This window comes from Ranitomeya imitator, chromosome 2 (genome assembly GCF_032444005.1).
Source record: "Ranitomeya imitator isolate aRanImi1 chromosome 2, aRanImi1.pri, whole genome shotgun sequence".
In the NCBI taxonomy this organism is placed as follows: Eukaryota; Metazoa; Chordata; class Amphibia; order Anura; family Dendrobatidae; genus Ranitomeya; species Ranitomeya imitator.
Genome location: NC_091283.1, coordinates 833,822,941 through 833,844,707, shown reverse-complemented (window position 1 = coordinate 833,844,707; position 21,767 = coordinate 833,822,941). Strand labels below are relative to the sequence as shown.

General features: G+C 47.7%; 1 protein-coding gene across 1 annotated transcript; it reads right to left on the bottom strand.

Moving 5' to 3' along the window:
* Positions 1–737: 737 nt before the first annotated feature.
* Positions 738–20,857, bottom strand: TPI1 (triosephosphate isomerase 1). Its single transcript, XM_069754159.1, has 7 exons — positions 20,651–20,857; positions 4,006–4,129; positions 3,844–3,928; positions 3,526–3,658; positions 3,041–3,126; positions 2,213–2,300; positions 738–993 (listed from the first exon to the last, which is right to left on the bottom strand). Exons 1-7 carry the CDS (start codon positions 20,760–20,762, stop codon positions 875–877), a joined length of 747 nt encoding a protein of 248 aa, XP_069610260.1. The 5' UTR covers positions 20,763–20,857; the 3' UTR covers positions 738–874.
* Positions 20,858–21,767: the final 910 nt, after the last annotated feature.

The window sequence follows — 21,767 nt, the reverse complement described above, 5'->3', positions numbered from 1 at the left end:
GAGGCAGACATCGGCTCGTACACCACCACCGTGCTCCGAGACCTCCAAGGCAGATATCTGCTCGTACACCACCACCCACCGTGCTCCGAGACCTCTGAGACAGATATCTGCTCGTACTTCACCACCATGCTCAGAGACCTCCGAGCCAGATATCTGCTCGTACAACACCACCGTGCTCCGAGACCTGAGACAGATATCTGCTCATATACCACCACTGTGCTCCAAGACCTCTGAGGCAGATATCTGCTCGTACACCACCACCGTGCGCCGAGACCTCCAAGGCAGATATCTGCTCGTACACCACCACCCACCGTGCTCCAAGACCTCTGAGACAGATATCTGCTCATATACCACTACCATGCTCCGAGACAGATATCTGCTCATATACCACTACCGTGCTCCGAGACAGATATCTGCTCATATACCACCACCGTGCTCCGAGACCTCCGAGGCAGATATCTGCTCATATACCACCACCGTGCTCCGAGACCTCCGAGGCAGATATCTGCTCGATGTTCCATCAAGGAGTCGGGGTCTGGGAGGGAGGTCGCCCTTTATCTGTCCTTAGGGAACTGCACCGGATCATGTCTACATGTAAACACATCAGCTGGCACTGGGGGAGGACGGGACAGAAGAACACGAGGCACCATTTCATCATCAAGGATCTTCTTTCCCATTATTAGAAAGATTTTACAGTTTGATTATTCCAGCGAGAAAAACAGAACAGACAGCAGACAGAAATTTCGACATTTTATTACAGATCGAGCTCCCGGGAAGAGGCGGCTCACACCAAGGACTACTGGACATTTACATGAGAGACGCACAGCACTGCTAAACCGTTAATGTGATGGGAATCGTAGGCAGACAGGACGCATTAACACTTCGCATTGATGATTTCAATGAATTCAGGCTTCAGGGATGCCCCCCCGACCAGGAAGCCGTCAATATCGGGCTGGGATGCCAGCTCCTTGCAGGTACCGCCGGTCACTGACCCTAAACACAGATGAATTCAGTGAGAAAGCAGCAGAGGCGGTGAAACCGAAAATACAGCTCCATAATGCAAGTGTAGAAATATACAGACACAGCAACTGTATACACAGATTGGGAGCCATTACACCACACAGGGCCTCGTGGATTGGTTTCCTCATGCCCTTATCCATCGGGTATGTTTATTAGATTAAGTGGTGTAGAAAAAATGGCAAATTTTGGCGAACCACCTTTTTACTCGTTTACATGGACAGTCTGAGAAATGCTAAATTCATTACAAAATATTGTGTAATGAATTTTAGCCAATTTTACACCAGAAAATGCAAGTTTATCATATTAAATATTTTAACAGACTATTAAAGACTATGCATTTATTACTAGGCCCCACCATAAGCATCTGATAGTCATACAGTGCCAACAGTAATATAATATGCATCCTGTATTATACTCCAGAGCTGCAATCACTATTCTGCTGGTGCAGTCACTGTGTACATACATTACATTCCTGATCCTGAGTTACATCCTGTATTATACTCCAGAGCTGCACTCACTATTCTGCTGGGGCAGTCTCTGTGTACATACATTACTGATCCTGAGTTACATCCTGTATTATACTCCAGAGCTGCACTCACTATTCTGCTGGGGCAGTCTCTGTGTACATACATTACTGATCCTGAGTTACATCCTGTATTATACCCCAGAGCTGCACTCACTATTCTGCTGGTGCAGTCACTGTGTACATACATTACTGATCCTGAGTTACATCCTGTATTATACCCCAGAGCTGCACTCACTATTCTGCTGGTGCAGTCACTGTGTACATACATTACTGATCCTGAGTTACATCCTGTATTATACCCCAGAGCTGCACTCACTATTCTGCTGGTGCAGTCACTGTGTACATACATTACATTACTGATCCTGAGTTACATCATGTATTATACTCCAGAGCTGCACTCACTATTCTGCTGGTGCAGTCACTGTGTACATACATTACTGATCCTGAGTTACATCCTGTATTATACCCCAGAGCTGCACTCACTATTCTGCTGGTGCAGTCACTGTGTACATACATTACATTACTGATCCTGAGTTACATCATGTATTATACCCCAGAGCTGCACTCACTATTCTGCTAGTAGATGCTGGAAACAGTCAGCAATGCTTGCTGTTAATCACCCCACTACCAGTTTAGTAACAGGACAAGTAGTTTTCTGGCGATTACCTCCATATATGATGCGGACTGACTGGGCGACCTGTTCAGAGACGTTGCTCTTTAGCCACTCGCGGAGCTTTATGTGAACCTCCTGAGCCTGGAGAAACACAGATTAAAAACGTGACGGACGCTCTATAATGCGATTGTCATATTACGGGAACTGTCAGGGGAGGGGAAATGATATTAATTAAAAAAAACGGGAGTTTAATGTCACATGACATATGAGCATAACGTGCCATTATAATACTGGGGTCTTAGGTGGTCTGGGCACTGGTGCGAGTGTTAGCGCTGCTCCTCCTGTAGCCTCACCCCCGACACTATTCATATACAGCAAGCAGATTCAGCATTCTTTCGTCTATTTGGCTTAGGCTACGTTCACATTTGCGGTGCGTCGGGCTCAACCGCGGCGACACATGCGCCATGCGCCCCTATATTTAACATGGGGGGCGCATGGACATGCGTTTTGTGACGCATGCGTTTTTTTGGCGCAAGCGTCAGGGCGCAGAGGACGCGGCTTGTTGCATTTTTTTGCGCTATAAAAATGAACGCATGCGTCACAAAACGCAGCGTTAACAACGCAAATGTGAACGTAGCCTAAGCTGGAAGACCCCCAGCCACCAAGACAAGAGCCACAATGGCACAGATAACATCTCCTACCTGTCACCCCGATACTGCGCGTAGTTCTAGTGATCATCTACCTGCTTGTCAGACATTTTGGCCTCCTGACCCAATAACCCCGGATGACCCAACCGTTTCTCTTTCAGACATCTTTACCCATTGATGGAGTGGGGATCCTGCCTTTTCTGGGGGGGGGGGGGGGGGGAGAGAGGTACTCACTTGTTGGGGTGTTGCAGTCTTTCCAGTACCGATGGCCCAGACGGGTTCATACGCCAGGACAACCTTGCTCCAGTCCTTTACATTATCTGCCGGGGAGAAGGGATAACATCGATCGTCAGTGCGGGAGAAGTGGACGTCCCAACCGAGCAGCAGTACTACATCACACAGACGTGCAGTCCCCAGCAATGGAGGGAAGCTGTAATCATGTGCATCCTGGGGGCTACTCACACATGCATTATTATTATTATTATTATACATTTTTATAGCGCCATTTATTCCGTGGCGCTTTACATGTGAATACGGGGCAAATATAGACAAATACATTAAACATGAGCAGATAACAAGGCACACGAGTACATAAGGAGGGAGGACCCTGCCCGCGAGGGCTCACAGTCTGCAGGGGGTGGGTGAGGATACACCAACGGACCCTACTGACACGCACAGAGGGGTAAAACGTAGGGACCCTGAACGTGCAGGACACCCACCCGCGATGAACTTCGTCTGCTCAAAGACGACCTTCTCTGTAATTCCAGCCTCGCGCTGATCCAGCTTCTCTCCGATACAGGCGATCACCCCGACGTTCTCAGACAGAGCGTGCGCCACCTTCTGGCCGATTAGCTGTGGAGCACAAAATGCAAAATAGACTCAAATCTGCAAAAATCCACCGACCCTCGTTGCAAATGGGAGATGAACAAAAAAAAAAAAAAAAAAGTCAAACAGGGAGAAAACCAGCAAGGAATCACATCTGATTCATGAATGTGCATTTAGGGGACCGCAAGAGAATCACTGGGTGAGGATCTCACCTCATCAGATTCCCCGAAAACATGTCGCCTTTCGGAATGTCCCAAGATCACCCAGGTGACGCCGATGTCTTTGATCATGGCAGGGCTAGAAGAGAAGACCATGTTATAGACTGGGTGCAGCACCCTACACAGTGCATGGAGGGGTCATATCGACATCTGCACCTGATCTCTCCGGTGAACGCTCCCTTAGACACTTTATAACAATTCTGTGCGGCTACTGCAAATTTGGCGTCAAGCTTCTGCCGGGCAAAGTCCAGGTAAATGGAGGGGGCGCCGCAGACAACCTCTGGAAAGAAAGGAACCATTTTACTTTAAGAGGCTTTCATATGCAATTAAAAGAGAACACAAAACATCCAATATAGTACCCAAACAGTTTTCAGGCGTATGATGAATTGACAGCTGTCAGCTTGACCTCACACCCTGTGACCTTACCATGACCCTGCAGCACAGGCTGGAGAATAAGGTTCTCAGACCTCCACTCCAATCTTCTTCTATGAGGACTCCATTAACCTCATCAATGACGGCCCCACAATCAGATTGATCATTTTGGATATTCCGCCCATAACTGTCACTTTATCACTACTCCTGGCTGTGTTTGTGCCATATCTACCCATTAAAAAATGGCAGCAATGAAGAAGAGGTTGTGTACACAGATCACAGTGTGGAGAGGAAGGAAAGCATCCAAGTCTTCAGAGAGGGCAGATCACAGGCTGAACAGTGTGGTAGTGTAGATGGGGCGGTAAGCTTACATGTCTGCAGAGGGAGTAACAAACTGCAGCGCATCAGTGTAGATACGCAGCTTCAATCTGCAGCATGTCACTTTTTTTTAATCACCTATTCAAAATGAATGGGAAAAAAAAATGCACCAAATGCGCACATATTTTAAAGCAGGATTTTTCTGCCAACACTCCAGTATTTGCAGAATATTTTTAATTAAGGGTAAATTCACACGGTGCACATTTAGTTCTACATAGTAACATAGTTAGTAAGGCCGAAAAAAGACATTTGTCCATCCAGTTCAGCCTATATTCCATCATAATAAATCCCCAGATCTACGTCCTTCTACAGAACCTAATAATTGTATGATACAATATTGTTCTGCTCCAGGAAGACATCCAGGCCTCTCTTGAACCCCTCGACTGAGTTCGCCATCACCACCTCCTCAGGCAAGCAATTCCAGATTCTCACTGCCCTAACAGTAAAGAATCCTCTTCTATGTTGGTGGAAAAACCTTCTCTCCTCCAGACGCAAAGAATGCCCCCTTGTGCCCGTCACCTTCCTTGGTATAAACAGATCCTCAGCGAGATATTTGTATTGTCCCCTTATATACTTATACATGGTTATTAGATCGCCCCTCAGTCGTCTTTTTTCTAGACTAAATAATCCTAATTTCGCTAATCTATCTGGGTATTGTAGTTCTCCCATCCCCTTTATTAATTTTGTTGCCCTCCTTTGTACTCTCTCTAGTTCCATTATATCCTTCCTGAGCACCGGTGCCCAAAACTGGACACAGTACTCCATGTGCGGTCTAACTAGGGATTTGTACAGAGGCAGTATAATGCTCTCATCATGTGTATCCAGACCTCTTTTAATGCACCCCATGATCCTGTTTGCCTTGGCAGCTGCTGCCTGGCACTGGCTGCTCCAGGTAAGTTTATCATTAACTAGAATCCCCAAGTCCTTCTCCCTGTCAGATTTACCCAGTGGTTTCCCGTTCAGTGTGTAATGGTGATATTGATTCCCTCTTCCCATGTGTATAACCTTACATTTATCATTGTTAAACCTCATCTGCCACCTTTCAGCCCAAGTTTCCAACTTATCCAGATCCATCTGTAGCAGAATACTATCTTCTCTTGTATTAACTGCTTTACATAGTTTTGTATCATCTGCAAATATCGATATTTTACTGTGTAAACCTTCTACCAGATCATTAATGAATATGTTGAAGAGAACAGGTCCCAATACTGACCCCTGCGGTACCCCACTGGTCACAGCGACCCAGTTAGAGACTATACCATTTATAACCACCCTCTGCTTTCTATCACTAAGCCAGTTACTAACCCATTTACACACATTTTCCCCCAGACCAAGCATTCTCATTTTGTGTACCAACCTCTTGTGCGGCACGGTATCAAACGCTTTGGAAAAATCGAGATATACCACGTCCAATGACTCACCGTGGTCCAGCCTATAGCTTACCTCTTCATAAAAACTGATTAGATTGGTTTGACAGGAGCGATTTCTCATAAACCCATGCTGATATGGAGTTAAACAGTTATTCTCATTGAGATAATCCAGAATAACATCCCTCAGAAACCCTTCAAATATTTTACCAACAATAGAGGTTAGACTTACTGGCCTATAATTTCCAGGTTCACTTTTAGAGCCCTTTTTGAATATTGGCACCACATTTGCTATGCGCCAGTCCTGCGGAACAGACCCTGTCGCTATAGAGTCACTAAAAATAAGAAATAATGGTTTATCTATTACATTACTTAGTTCTCTTAGTACTCGTGGGTGTATGCCATCCGGACCCGGAGATTTATCTATTTTAATCTTATTTAGCCGGTTTCGCACCTCTTCTTGGGTTAGATTGGTGACTCTTAATATAGGGTTTTCATTGTTTCTTGGGATTTCACCTAGCATTTCATTTTCCACCGTGAATACCGTGGAGAAGAAGGTGTTTAATATGTTAGCTTTTTCCTCGTCATCTACAACCATTCTTTCCTCACTATTTTTTAAGGGGCCTACATTTTCAGTTTTTATTCTTTTACTATTGATATAGTTGAAGAACAGTTTGGGATTAGTTTTACTCTCCTTAGCAATGTGCTTCTCTGTTTCCTTTTTGGCAGCTTTAATTAGTTTTTTAGATAAAGTATTTTTCTCCCTATAGTTTTTTAGAGCTTCAATGGTGCCATCCTGCTTTAGTAGTGCAAATGCTTTCTTTTTACTGTTAATTGCCTGTCTTACTTCTTTGTTTAGCCACATTGGGTTTTTCCTATTTCTAGTCCTTTTATTCCCACAAGGTATAAACCGCTTACACTGCCTATTTAGGATGTTCTTAAACATTTCCCATTTATTATCTGTATTCTCATTTCTGAGGATATTGTCCCAGTCTACCAGATTAAGGGCATCTCTAAGCTGTTCAAACTTTGCCTTCCTAAAGTTCAGTGTTTTTGTGACTCCCTGACAAGTCCCCCTAGTGAAAGACAGGTGAAACTGTACAATATTGTGGTCGCTATTTCCTAGATGCCCGACCACCTGCAGATTTGTTATTCTGTCAGGTCTATTAGATAGTATTAGGTCTAAAAGTGCTGCTCCTCTGGTTGGATTCTGCACCAATTGTGAAAGATAATTTTTCTTGGTTATTAGCAGAAACCTGTTGCCTTTATGGGTTTCACAGGTTTCTGTTTCCCAGTTAATATCCGGGTAGTTAAAGTCCCCCATAACCAGGACCTCATTATGGGTTGCAGCTTCATCTATCTGCTTTAGAAGTAGACTTTCCATGCTTTCTGTTATATTTGGGGGTTTGTAACAGACCCCAATGAGAATTTTGTTACCATTTTTCCCTCCATGAATTTCAACCCATATGGACTCGACATCCTCATTCCCTTCGCTAATATCCTCCCTTAAAGTGGACTTTAGACAAGACTTTACATAGAGACAAACCCCTCCTCCTCTCCGATTTTTACGATCCTTTCTAAACAGACTGTAACCCTGTAAGTTAACTGCCCAGTCATAGCTTTCATCTAACCATGTCTCGGTTATTCCCACTATGTCAAAGTTACCTGTAGATATTTCTGCTTCTAGTTCTTCCATCTTGTTTGTCAGGCTTCTGGCGTTTGCGAGCATGCAGTTTAGAGGATTTTGTTTTGTTCCAATCTCCTCGCTGTGGATTGTTTTAGAAATGTTCTTACCTCCCTTCTGAGTATGTTTTCCTGGGTCGTCTTTGTTCGAGTCTAATGTTTTTCTTCCCGTCCCCTCTTCTTCTAGTTTAACGCCCTCCTGATGAGTGTAGCGAGTCTTCTGGCGAATGTGTGTTTCCCAGGTTTGTTGAGGTGTAGTCCGTCTCTGGCGAGGAGTCCATCGTACAAGTAATTCACACCGTGGTCCAGGAATCCGAATCCTTGTTGTCTGCACCATCGTCTTAGCCAGTTGTTTGCATCAAGGATCCTGTTCCATCTCCTGGTGCCATGCCCATCTACTGGAAGGATAGAAGAAAAAACTACCTGTGCATCCAGTTCCTTTACTTTCTTCCCCAACTCTTCAAAGTCCTTGCAGATTGTCGGTAGGTCCTTCCTTGCCGTGTCATTGGTGCCAACATGTATCAGAAGAAATGGGTGGACGTCCTTGGAGCTGAAGAGCTTTGGTATCCTATCGGTCACATCCTTGATCATCGCACCTGGAAGGCAGCATACTTCTCTTGCAGTTATGTCCGGTCTGCAGATGGCTGCTTCTGTGCCTCTCAGTAGTGAGTCTCCCACCACCACCACTCTTCGTTGCTTCTTGGCTGTACTTTTTGCTGTCACTTGTTGCTGTGTGCCCTTTTCTTTTTTGCTTGCTGGTATTGCTTCATTCTTAGGTGTGCCATCTTCATCCTCTACAAAGATTTGATATCGGTTCTTCAGTTGTGTGGTTGGTGATTTCTCCATGGTCTTCTTGCTTCTTTTGGTCACATGCTTCCACTCATCTGCTTTTGGAGGTTCTCTGACACTTTTTGCACCTTCTGTGACCAGTAGAGATGCTTCTGTTCTGTCTAGAAAGTCTTCATTCTCTTTGATGAGTTTCAAAGTTGCTATTCTTTCTTCCAGACCCCGCACCTTTTCTTCTAAAAGGGCCACTAGTCTACACTTCTGACAGGTGAAATTGGATTCTTCTTCTGGTCGATCTGTGAACATGTAGCACATGCTGCAGCTCACCATGTAGGTTGTCACATCTGCCATGTTGCTCCTAGATCCTGCTGACTTGCTGTGTTTTTCCTTCTTGTGTAATCTACTCAGCCAAGCTCTCTTGCAATAATGTCCTACAGGCAAAAATTTGGTGATGCTTTCGAAGCAGCTGGTCCCGGCTGTACCCAACGATCTTCTAGCTTAGGGAGACTTCGCTTCTCCCAGAAGGCACCTGGAATATGCAAATTAGCCTCCTGAAGCTTGAATCCCTGGTTTGGTGATGCTTTCGAAGCAGCTGGTCCCGGCTGTACCCAACGATCTTCTAGCTTAGGGAGACTTCGCTTCTCCCAGAAGGCACCTGGAATATGCAAATTAGCCTCCTGAAGCTTGAATCCCTGGTTTGGTGATGCTTTCGAAGCAGCTGGTCCCGGCTGTACCCAACGATCTTCTAGCTTAGGGAGACTTCGCTTCTCCCAGAAGGCACCTGGAATATGCAAATTAGCCTCCTGAAGCTTGAATCCCTGGTTTGGTGATGCTTTCGAAGCAGCTGGTCCCGGCTGTACCCAACGATCTTCTAGCTTAGAGAGACTTCGCTTCTCCCAGAAGGCACCTGGAATATGCAAATTAGCCTCCTGAAGCTTGAATCCCTGGTTTGGTGATGCTTTCGAAGCAGCTGGTCCCGGCTGTACCCAACGATCTTCTAGCTTAGGGAGACTTCGCTTCTCCCAGAAGGCACCTGGAATATGCAAATTAGCCTCCTGAAGCTTGAATCCCTGGTTTGGTGATGCTTTCGAAGCAGCTGGTCCCGGCTGTACCCAACGATCTTCTAGCTTAGGGAGACTTCGCTTCTCCCAGAAGGCACCTGGAATATGCAAATTAGCCTCCTGAAGCTTGAATCCCTGGTTTGGTGATGCTTTCGAAGCAGCTGGTCCCGGCTGTACCCTGTTCTAATTTTTTGCACAAATTTACTTGCAGAAAATCCGGTGCAGACAAGTTGACGACATCTTTTCTCCAGATATTTTCAACGTTTCATTTGTAAATCGGCAGCAGGTTAAGTCTGATGGTTTTTGTCACAGTTTCACCGCTTTAGAAATCATTGGGTGAAATTTGTGACAAATCCGGATGCAACATATGGATTTTACTGTGGCAAATATGCATCAAATCCACCGTGTGTGCATGAACCCTTGGTGAACTGAATTGTGAAGGATGTGGATCAGCCGCAGTATGTCAGACGCGGAGGTCGGTAGATTTGCCTTTAAGAGGGAAAGACATAGAAGATAACAATAAGGAGAATTCTAGAAGTCTGGATCTTCACCCACTAAGGAGAATTCTAGATCTGTATGCCTTCTGCACTTTCTGCAAATACAGTTTGGAAAGTTTACTGTAAAACTATCCCGACATTCCCGGCGCTGACCTATCCACCGGGGTGACATGAGGTGGGACAACAGGTGCCAGCTCCTCTGCACGGCCAGCTGCTCCGCGCAGGGTCCCATGTCTTACTAATATCAGTCAAGGAGCCGTCCGCTCCCCGGCTGCGAGGTTGGAGGTAGCATGGTGCCTCGTCACAATGTGCAAGAACAAGATTTTTTCCCCGACTTGCAATATTATAACCCAGTACGAAGCTGCAGCCATCAGATCATCCAACTATACCGACCTCCTGCAGCAAAAAGGAAGTCTGTTAGAGAATTGCATAAATAGCAACTCCCTAATGATCTTAAAGGAGAATGCACCTTTAACTACAGCACCTATAGAAGTACACGATGCATCCGAATGGCTGCACATTGAGCAACTGACTCCATAGTAAGGTGCCGTGGGCAGGGGAAGTGCACCCATATGCAAAACAAGTCTCCCCCAGAGGACCTAAAATCCAGCTTCGAAGGAAGCAGAGGTGTGGGGGGTGCCGAGATGCGGGGGGTGCTGAGGTGCGGGGTGCTGTTTGCCAATGTACTTTACATGCTAACTAACTCCTATGGACACGTGTGAAAGTGAAATAAGGAAGAGAACTGCGACCACATGTAAAATGTAAGGTTTCATGGAGGGAAAAGATGCAATGTCACATTGTAATTGTTCATTAAGGGTCTGCACTAAGTATAATGAATCATTTATACAAGGATGGTGCTTGCAGGCTGCACATCACCAGCAGGGGGTGACAGCGCACCATGCACAGGAGCCCTATCTGTACCCTAAACGTGCCCTTACTGGTCCAAGGAGAGTTCTCTATGAACAGTGCCCCATTTATTTATTTTTAAGTATTCCCAGAGGAGAACGCATGGCTTATAAGTCTCCTCACTCTGACATGCCAGGCCTGGCTTGTCGCTCTCCACAAGGAGAAACATTACCCATTAGATCACATTTTCTTTTAATACATGGCATTGTCCTCTTCCCTTGTAAAGTTACTTTATGCTTGATGGCACCACAAGGTGGCGCTCTATACACAAGCAAGAGCTGCATATATACTGCCACCTAGTGGCAGCAACAAGTTGTCGATAAAGTTACAGTTCAGTGGAGTGATGGGCAGGTAATGGACAAATGGAGCTCTGCAGCTACAGGAGCGGCTCAATCATTCTCTCTAAAGGGTAATTAATGATTCCATTGATCTGCTTCTTATTGCATCAATCAGGTCTTCCAATCTCCTGAAATAAAGCCGAATGGTTGTATAGAGAAAAGACGCCCAATGCTCTGACAGTTTCTGTACTTATTGTGCAGGATTTCCAGGACCGCTGCTGTGATCATAGAATAAGAAATGTTATTGCTAATCTCCAGAGGATGGAAATCTGTGCTGTGTATGTGAGAATGCAGGACTGCGATACCGGTGGTCCCCGTCCCGTGGCCAGAAGAAGGGGGGGTCCGTCCCACGGCCAGGAGAGGGGGGTGTCCGTCCCGTGGCCAGGAGTCCGGGGGGGGTTTAGGGTTTCCGTCCCACAGCCAGGAGAAGGGGGGGGGTGTCCCTCTTTATATAAAACAGGGTTTTTTTGTCCAATGACAGCAAGCAGAGATTTTGAAAACATTAGCAATTCACATAATAAAGCTATTGCAAATCAGAAAAGGGATTTTTTTTTTGCAAAAACTGGACAATATTTTTTAATTTCTATAGTGCAATCCTTTTCTGCAGAACAGTACAGAAATGCTCAGTCTCTAGGCAATTAAGACCCCCCAAAAAGACCCTGCCCCTGTGTGGATGTTGCCCTTGGTTAGATTCAAGCCCAGAGCCCTGAAGCTGCAAGACAACATTGCAACCAATGGGGCACAGACTCTTAAAGGGGCGTTGCTAAACAATGGCTGTACCCAATTCATGGTCTATGAAACACCTGGCATACATGTATCCCCCATGAGGATGCTGCGACGTGCTCCGTCCTAATAAGTCCGGCTCCCATTACTCGCTCTCCATTAGTTTATTAATCAGCCGCTGTGACCTTAATGTAGCGCCTCATGTTATGGCTGGCAATCAGGCAACACAGCGTGCAGTAATCAGCGCACATACAGAGATCTGGCAATAACCAAAAACAATAGGACGAGCTCTGAGACGTGGAATCTCTGTAGACTGCAGTACCTGATCTATCCTCACACAACTGTAAGCAGCAGTGGATTGCGCCTATCACTACCTATGCAACTCGGCACTGCCTGAGGAGCTGACTAGCCTGAAGATAGAAATACAAGCCTGACTTACCTCAGAGAAATACCCCAAAGGAATAGGCAGCCCCCACATATAATGACTGTTAGCAAGATGAAAAGACAAACGTAGGAATGAAATAGATTCAGCAAAGTGAGGCCCGATATTCTAGACAGAGCGAGGATAGCAAAGAGAACTATGCAGTCTACAAAAAACCCTAAAACGAAAACCACGCAAAGGGGCAAAAAGACCCACCGTGCCGAACTAACAGCACGGCGGTGCACCCCTTTGCTTCTCAGAGCTTCCAGCAAAAGTTAATAGCAAGCTGGACAGAAAAAACAGAAAACAAACTAGAAGCACTTATCTAGCAGAGCAGCAGGCCCAAGGAAAGATGCAGTAGCTCAGATCCAACACTGGAACATTGACAAGGAGCAAGGAAGACAGACTCAGGTGGAGCTAAATAGCAAGGCAGCCAACGAGCTCACCAAAACACCTGAGGGAGGAAGCCCAGAGACTGCAATACCACTTGTGACCACAGAAGTGAACTCAGCCACAGAATTCACAACAGTACCCCCCCCTTGAGGAGGGGTCACCGAACCCTCACCAGAACCCCCAGGCCGACCAGGATGAGCCACATGAAAGGCACGAACAAGATCTGGGGCATGGACATCAGAGGCAAAAACCCAGGAATTATCTTCCTGAGCATAACCCTTCCATTTGACCAGATACTGGAGTTTCCGTCTAGAGACACGAGAATCCAAAATCTTCTCCACAATATACTCCAATTCCCCCTCCACCAAAACAGGGGCAGGAGGCTCCACAGATGGAACCATAGGTGCCACGTATCTCCTCAACAACGACCTATGGAATACATTATGTATGGAAAAGGAGTCTGGGAGGGTCAGACGAAAAGACACCGGATTGAGAATCTCAGAAATCCTATACGGACCAATAAAACGAGGTTTAAATTTAGGAGAGGAAACCTTCATAGGTATATGACGAGAAGATAACCAAACCAGATCCCCAACACGAAGTCGGGGTCCCACACGGCGTCTGCGATTAGCGAAAAGCTGAGCCTTCTCCTGGGACAAGGTCAAATTGTCCACTACCTGAGTCCAGATCTGCTGCAACCTGTCCACCACATAATCCACACCAGGACAGTCCGAAGACTCAACCTGTCCTGAAGAGAAACGAGGATGGAACCCAGAATTGCAGAAAAATGGAGAGACCAAGGTAGCCGAGCTGGCCCGATTATTAAGGGCGAACTCAGCCAACGGCAAAAATGACACCCAATCATCCTGGTCAGCGGAAACAAAACATCTCAGATATGTTTCCAAGGTCTGATTGGTTCGTTCGGTCTGGCCATTAGTCTGAGGATGGAAGGCCGAGGAAAAAGATAGGTCAATGCCCATCCTACCACAAAAGGCTCGCCAGAACCTCGAGACAAACTGGGAACCTCTGTCAGAAACAATATTCTCAGGAATGCCATGTAAACGAACCACATGCTGGAAGAACAAAGGCACCAAATCAGAGGAGGAAGGCAATTTAACCAAGGGCACCAGATGGACCATTTTAGAAAAGCGATCACAGACCACCCAAATGACAGACATTTTTTGAGAAACGGGAAGGTCAGAAATGAAATCCATCGAAATATGTGTCCAAGGCCTCTTCGGGACCGGCAAGGGCAAAAGCAACCCACTGGCACGTGAACAGCAGGGCTTAGCCCTAGCACAAATTCCACAGGACTGCACAAAAGCACGCACATCCCGTGACAGAGATGGCCACCAGAAGGATCTAGCAACCAACTCCCTGGTACCAAAGATTCCTGGATGACCAGCCAGCACCGAACAATGAAGTTCAGAGATAACTTTACTAGTCCACCTATCAGGGACGAACAGTTTCTCGGCCGGACAACGATCAGGTTTATTAGCCTGAAATTTCTGCAACACTCTCCGCAAATCAGGGGAGATGGCAGACACAATGACTCCTTCCTTGAGGATACTCGCCGGCTCAGATAACCCCGGAGAGTCGGGCACAAAACTCCTAGACAGAGCATCCGCCTTCACATTTTTAGAGCCCGGAAGGTATGAAATCACAAAATCAAAACGAGCAAAAAATAACGACCAACGGGCCTGTCTAGGATTCAAGCGCTTGGCAGACTCAAGATAAGTAAGGTTCTTATGATCAGTCAAAACCACCACGCGATGCTTAGCACCCTCAAGCCAATGACGCCACTCCTCGAATGCCCACTTCATGGCCAGCAACTCTCGGTTGCCCACATCATAATTACGCTCAGCAGCAGAAAATTTCCTGGAAAAGAAAGCACATGGTTTGAACACTGAGCAACCAGAACCTCTCTGTGACAAAACCGCCCCTGCACCAATCTCAGAAGCATCAACCTCGACCTGGAACGGAAGAGAAACATCAGGTTGACACAACACAGGGGCACAGCAAAAACGACGCTTCAACTCCTGAAAAGCTTCCACGGCAGCAGAAGACCAATTAACCAAATCAGCACCCTTCTTGGTCAAATCGGTCAATGGTCTGGCAATGCTAGAAAAATTACAGATGAAGCGACGATAAAAATTAGCAAAGCCCAGGAATTTCTGCAAACTTTTTAGAGATGTCGGCTGAGTCCAATCCTGGATGGCCTGAACCTTAACCGGATCCATCTCGATAGTAGAAGGGGAAAAGATGAACCCCAAAAATGAAACTTTCTGCACACCGAAGAGACACTTTGATCCCTTCACGAACAAGGAATTAGCACGCAGTACCTGGAAAACCATTCTGACTTGCTTCACATGAGACTCCCAATCATCTGAGAAGATCAAAATGTCATCCAAGTAAACAATCAAGAATTTATCCAGATACTCACGGAAAATGTCATGCATAAAAGACTGAAAAACAGATGGAGCATTGGCAAGTCCGAACGGCATCACCAGATACTCAAAATGACCCTCGGGCGTATTAAATGCCGTTTTCCATTCATCTCCCTGCCTGATTCTCACCAGATTATACGCACCACGAAGATCAATCTTAGTAAACCAACTAGCCCCCTTAATCCGAGCAAACAAGTCAGAAATCAATGGCAAGGGATACTGAAACTTAACAGTGATCTTATTAAGAAGGCGGTAATCAATACACGGTCTTAGCGAACCATCCTTCTTGGCTACAAAAAAGAACCCTGCTCCCAATGGTGACGACGATGGGCGAATATGTCCCTTCTCCAGGGACTCCTTCACATAACTGCGCATAGCGGTGTGTTCAGGTACGGACAAATTAAATAAACGACCCTTAGGGAATTTACTACCAGGAATCAAATCGATAGCACAATCACAATTCCTATGCGGAGGTAGGGCATCAGACTTGGACTCTTCAAATACATCCTGAAAGTCCGACAAGAACTCTGGGATGTCAGAAGGAATGGATGACGAAATAGACAAAAATGGAACATCACCATGTACTCCCTGACAACCCCAGCTGGTTACCGACATAGAGTTCCAATCCAATACTGGATTATGGGTTTGTAGCCATGGCAACCCCAACACGACCACATCATGCAAATTATGCAGTACCAAAAAGCGAATAACTTCCTGATGTGCAGGAGCCATGCACATGGTCAGCTGGGCCCAGTACTGAGGCTTATTCTTGGCCAAAGGTGTAGCATCAATTCCTCTCAACGGAATAGGACACCGCAAAGGCTCCAAGAAAAATCCACAACGTTTAGCATAATCCAAATCCATCAGATTCAGGGCAGCGCCTGAATCCACAAACGCCATGACAGAATACGATGACAAAGAGCACATTAAGGTAATGGACAAAAGGAATTTGGACTGTACAGTACCAATAACGGCAGAGCTATCGAACCGCCTAGTGCGTTTAGGACAATTAGAAATAGCATGAGTAGAATCACCACAATAGAAACACAGTCTGTTCAGACGTCTGTGTTCGTGCCGTTCTACTTTAGTCATAGTCCTGTCGCACTGCATAGGCTCAGGCTTACTCTCAGACAATACCGCCAGATGGTGCACAGATTTACGCTCGCGCAAGCGACGACCGATCTGAATGGCCAAGGACATAGACTCATTCAAACCAGCAGGCATAGGAAATCCCACCATGACATCCTTAAGAGCTTCAGAGAGACCCTTTCTGAACAAAGCCGCTAGTGCAGATTCATTCCACAGAGTGAGTACTGACCATTTTCTAAATTTCTGACAATATACTTCTACATCATCCTGACCCTGGCATAAAGCCAGCAGATTTTTCTCAGCTTGATCCACTGAATTAGGCTCATCGTAAAGCAATCCCAGCGCCTGGAAAAATGCATCAACATTACTCAATGCAGAATCTCCTGGTGCAAGAGAAAACGCCCAGTCCTGTGGGTCGCCGCGCAAAAAAGAAATAATAATCAAAACCTGTTGAATAGGATTACCAGAAGAATGAGGTTTCAAGGCCAAAAATAGCTTACAATTATTTCTGAAGCTCAGGAACTTAGTTCTGTCACCAAAAAACAAATCAGGAATCGGAATTCTTGGTTCTAGCATCGATTTCTGATCAATAGTATCTTGAATCTTTTGTACATTTACAACGAGATTATCCATTGAGGAGCACAGAGCCTGAATATCCATGTCCACAGCTGTGTCCTGAAGCACTCTAATGTCTAGGGGAAAAAAAAGACTGAAGACAGAGCTAAGAAAAAAAAAATGATGTCAGGATTTCTTTTTTCCCTCTATTGGAAATCATTGAAGGGCTCCTTGTACTGTTATGGCTGGCAATCAGGCAACACAGCGTGCAGTAATCAGCGCACATACAGAGATCTGGCAATAACCAAAAACAATAGGACGAGCTCTGAGACGTGGAATCTCTGTAGACTGCAGTACCTGATCTATCCTCACACAACTGGAAGCAGCAGTGGATTGCGCCTATCACTACCTATGCAACTCGGCACTGCCTGAGGAGCTGACTAGCCTGAAGATAGAAATACAAGCCTGACTTACCTCAGAGAAATACCCCAAAGGAATAGGCAGCCCCCACATATAATGACTGTTAGCAAGATGAAAAGACAAACGTAGGAATGAAATAGATTCAGCAAAGTGAGGCCCGATATTCTAGACAGAGCGAGGATAGCAAAGAGAACTATGCAGTCTACAAAAAACCCTAAAACGAAAACCACGCAAAGGGGCAAAAAGACCCACCGTGCCGAACTAACAGCACGGCGGTGCACCCCTTTGCTTCTCAGAGCTTCCAGCAAAAGTTAATAGCAAGCTGGACAGAAAAAACAGAAAACAAACTAGAAGCACTTATCTAGCAGAGCAGCAGGCCCAAGGAAAGATGCAGTAGCTCAGATCCAACACTGGAACATTGACAAGGAGCAAGGAAGACAGACTCAGGTGGAGCTAAATAGCAAGGCAGCCAACGAGCTCACCAAAACACCTGAGGGAGGAAGCCCAGAGACTGCAATACCACTTGTGACCACAGAAGTGAACTCAGCCACAGAATTCACAACAGCCTCAATTTTAAAGGCGATTTTTATGGCAAATCTGCGTTCATTGCTGTGCAGCTGACAGGAGCACCTGGAATACGGTAAGGACGCATTCACACAGCGGGTTTTGGTACAATCAGGTATTGGTGCAGCTTTTTGGATAGAATTGTTTGCTATTCACTGACCGCAAGCAGAGATCAGATTTGGTTTTGACACCAGATCATTGGACGTTCCCACTCTGCGCACATATTGGAGGAGCTCAGGCCCTTCACCGCCGCCCCCTACCACCTCTCTGCTATTTTGGGACAGTCGCTCAGTTTATTTTGGGCAAATGAAAAGGTTAAAAGTCGTGACCTTCACATCAGACCAAGTACAGAGCGAAAGGTCAGAGCTCGTTTTAGTCGGTCTACTCAGCTGCCAAATGCATGAAGGGTTAAAGGTCAAAGCCAGGGACCAAACTGATCCTCCGTCATTGTGACCGCAACCCCCTGGGGCAAAGAGGAGAGGAGACTTGGAGGCGAAAAATGGCAAAATGGTTCAAAGCGTGAAGAACCAGACGGCTGCAGCCAGCGGTGGGCACATTAGTACTGTCTCTTTAAGGGCTGACACTGCAGAGGACGAGTACGTGCCTGTGAGCACAGAGCCAGGAGGCTGCAGCAAAGGGGAAGAACCACAGTAATGCAGCCGCCCCGTATATGCCCTGTATCGGCCCTGCAGGGTTCTCCTTGTAGTTCTTCTGCAGGATCTTCTGGGATTTGTAGTTCTAGGTCAAGTGCATGGTTATTGACAGTGGCGCTACTCCAAGCTACAAGAGATCTAGCGGGTCCCCAAATATTGCAGTAAAGGGCTTCTAATATGGGACAAAGACCTTCTGGGCCCCCAGGGCCTGGGTGCAGTCAGTTACGCCCCTGGGTATTCGGCTCTGGCCCCTTGGTTTCCTCTCACTGGGTTTTAGGTCACCCCTCCCCCACGGTTACAACGAAGCCCCAGCTCTGGCATGTGGGGGACGGAGCGTGCCCAGCCGGTGGTCCGGGCACTGCACACTTGTCGCTCTGTGCCCATCGCCCTGCTCCATCACTGTTCAAGGACAGCAGGTCAGGAGCGATGGGGACAGAGGAGGCGTCCAGGCCCGAACAAGGGGGCACTGCCAACCGACCACACACAGGGATAGTGCATGGGGGGCTTACACCAAGCATGGGGAGGGGGGGGGGGGCTTACACCAAGCATGGGGAGGGGGGGGGCTTACACCAAGCATGGGGAGGGGGGGGGGGGCTTACACCAAGCAAGTGCATGGGGGGGGGGGGGCTTACACCAAGCATGTGTATATGGGGGGGGGGGGGGGCTTACACCAAGCATGTGTATATGGGGGGGGCTTACACCAAGCAAGTGCACGGGGGGGGGGCTTACACCAAGCAAGTGCATGGGGGGGGGGGCTTACACCAAGCATGGGGAGGGGGGGGGGGGGGCTTACACCAAGCATGGGGAGGGGGGGGGGGCTTACACCAAGCATGGGGAGGGGGGGGGCTTACACCAAGCATGGGGGGGGGGGGGGGCTTACACCAAGCATGGGGAGGGGGGGGCTTACACCAAGCAAGTGCATGGGGGGGGGGCTTACACCAAGCATGGGGAGGGGGGGGGGGGGCTTACACCAAGCATGGGGAGGGGGGGGGGGCTTACACCAAGCAAGTGCATGGGGGGGGGGGGGGGCTTACACCAAGCATGTGTATATGGGGGGGGGGGGGGGGGGCTTACACCAAGCATGTGTATATGGGGGGGGGCTTACACCAAGCAAGTGCATGGGGGGGGGGGCTTACACCAAGCAAGTGCATGGGGGGGGGGGGGCTTACACCAAGCATGTGTATATGGGGGGGGGGGCTTACACCAAGCATGGGGAGGGGGGGGGCTTACACCAAGCATGGGGGGGGGGGGCTTACACCAAGCATGGGGAGGGGGGGGGGGCTTACACCAAGCAAGTGCATGGGGGGGGGGGGGCTTACACCAAGCATGTGTATATGGGGGGGGGCTTACACCAAGCAAGTGCATGGGGGGGGGGGGCTTACACCAAGCAAGTGCATGGGGGGGGGGGGCTTACACCTTACACCAAGCATGCCCATGGGGGAGGGGCTTACACCAAACATGTTAACGGTTTGCACCAGTCACAGGAAGTTAGGCGCTGGGTGATGATGCATTAACCCCTTCACTGCATGGCACCTACCCACTAAACCATTCACCTGTAGCGCCCTCCAGCCTACAATAAACCATCACACCTATGTGGATCTGGGCTGCACAGTGGAGATGCTGCAACCTGCGACAGTCGGGGCATGCTGGGGGTTGTAGTGTCATTGAGCAGGCGGCAGATCTACAGGATGATGCTCCCCCCATCATCCGATCAATACCAGGCCCAGTAATAGTGGCGCCTGCCCTTCAGCGATGCTCAGTTTGACCTTTCACTGCTGAATGTTTGCGGAGATGCAGAATATGCAGTTGGCAGTTATAGGGTTATTTTTAGGATCTACAATCGGGACCAATAGATCGTGGAAAGGTCCAACTGGGGGAAATCCTTGGGGGCAAAGTCTGGGGCCCCCGGTGCAGCTGGAGGGGCCCCTGCACCAATCATCTAAAGCTCCTCAGTGCCCACAATGCTTCTCGTCTGCACAATACAATCTGATCACCACCGATCTGATCGCTTAAAGGTCATCGATTACATCGGAACACTCCGGACAATGGGCGCACAGACCACAGGGGCCGCTGGATGGCGCCACATCTGGGGGGCACATTGTGGGATAAAGAGCAGCTGCAAGGATTAACCCCTTCCCCACCCCCCACCTGTCTCCGCGTCGGTCTTGGCGCCGTTCAGGGTTTTGATCAGTTCCTCCAGACTCTTCTTGTCACCGTTCATCTTCCAGTTTCCACCCACGAAAAACTTCCTTGGAGACATGTCTGCGGCTGCGGCGGCGATGGGTTCAAGGTCCGGAGAATGAATCAGGCGCGGCGGTGACAAGAGCTCCTTCTCTGCGCGGCGCCTTTAAATAACCACTGAGCACACGCCCACTCTCCAGGGCAAAGGTTCCAGTGACCACGCCCACTGACGTTTTGACAGCTGCTCTACGTCTCCAGGCTGTGGGCGCCATGTTTAGTGTGGGCAAATTATTTCTCTGCCATTTGAGAGGGGAAATCTGCGCTTACAATGTTCTTTAGGACCTGAAAATCGCTAATTATTATTTACATGGAGCCAGAAAGTCTTTGTTTCCCTAGTTCTCCCTGTATGGAAGCATTGGCCCCTGTTCACCAGTACAGTCACCATCAAAGAGCTCCTGTAAGTACTCCAGCAAATCTAGTGAGGCAAGGTCTAATTCCCGTGGTGTGGGCCCCCCTTATTCATAGGGCCCCGTGCAGCAGTAATTTAAAGGGACACTGTCACCTGAATTTGGAGGGAACAATCTTCAGCCATGGAGGCGGGGTTTTGTGGTTTTTGATTCACCCTTTCCTTACCCGCTGGCTGCATGCTGGCTGCAATATTGGATTGAAGTTCATTCTCTTTCCTCCATAGTACACGCCTGCACAAGGCAAGATTGTCTTGTGCAGGCATGTACTACGGAGGACAGAAAATGAACTTCAATCCAATATTGCAGCCAGCATGCAGCCAGCGGGTAAGGAAAGGGTGAATCAAAAACCACAAAACCCCGCCTCCATGGCTGAAGATTGTTCCCTCCAAATTCAGGTGACAGTGTCCCTTTAATGCATGCGACTTCTACACTAGATTTCCCATGATTAGCGCATGGGATCTCTACAAGAAGAGCACGGTTATTATTGGGGTATAAGCGGCTACGCGGCCCCTGCTCCCGTGCGTAAATATCCGCTGACAGGGAATCCCTGCATGCGTTGCGGCTGTCAAACAGACACGAGACATGGAGCCTCAGGAACTAGATCATTTTTTTTTCGA

Bases quoted from the DNA above. Each gene is read 5' to 3' on its own strand.
- TPI1 (XM_069754159.1), bottom strand. From the start codon at position 20,762: ATGTCTCCAAGGAAGTTTTTCGTGGGTGGAAACTGGAAGATGAACGGT. The intron at 4,130-20,650 runs GTGGGGGGTGGG...CTTTCTTTCCAG, and splicing joins CAAGACCGACGCGGAGACAG to AGGTTGTCTGCGGCGCCCCC. The intron at 2,301-3,040 runs GTGAGTACCTCT...GTGTTTCTCCAG, and splicing joins AGACTGCAACACCCCAACAA to GCTCAGGAGGTTCACATAAA.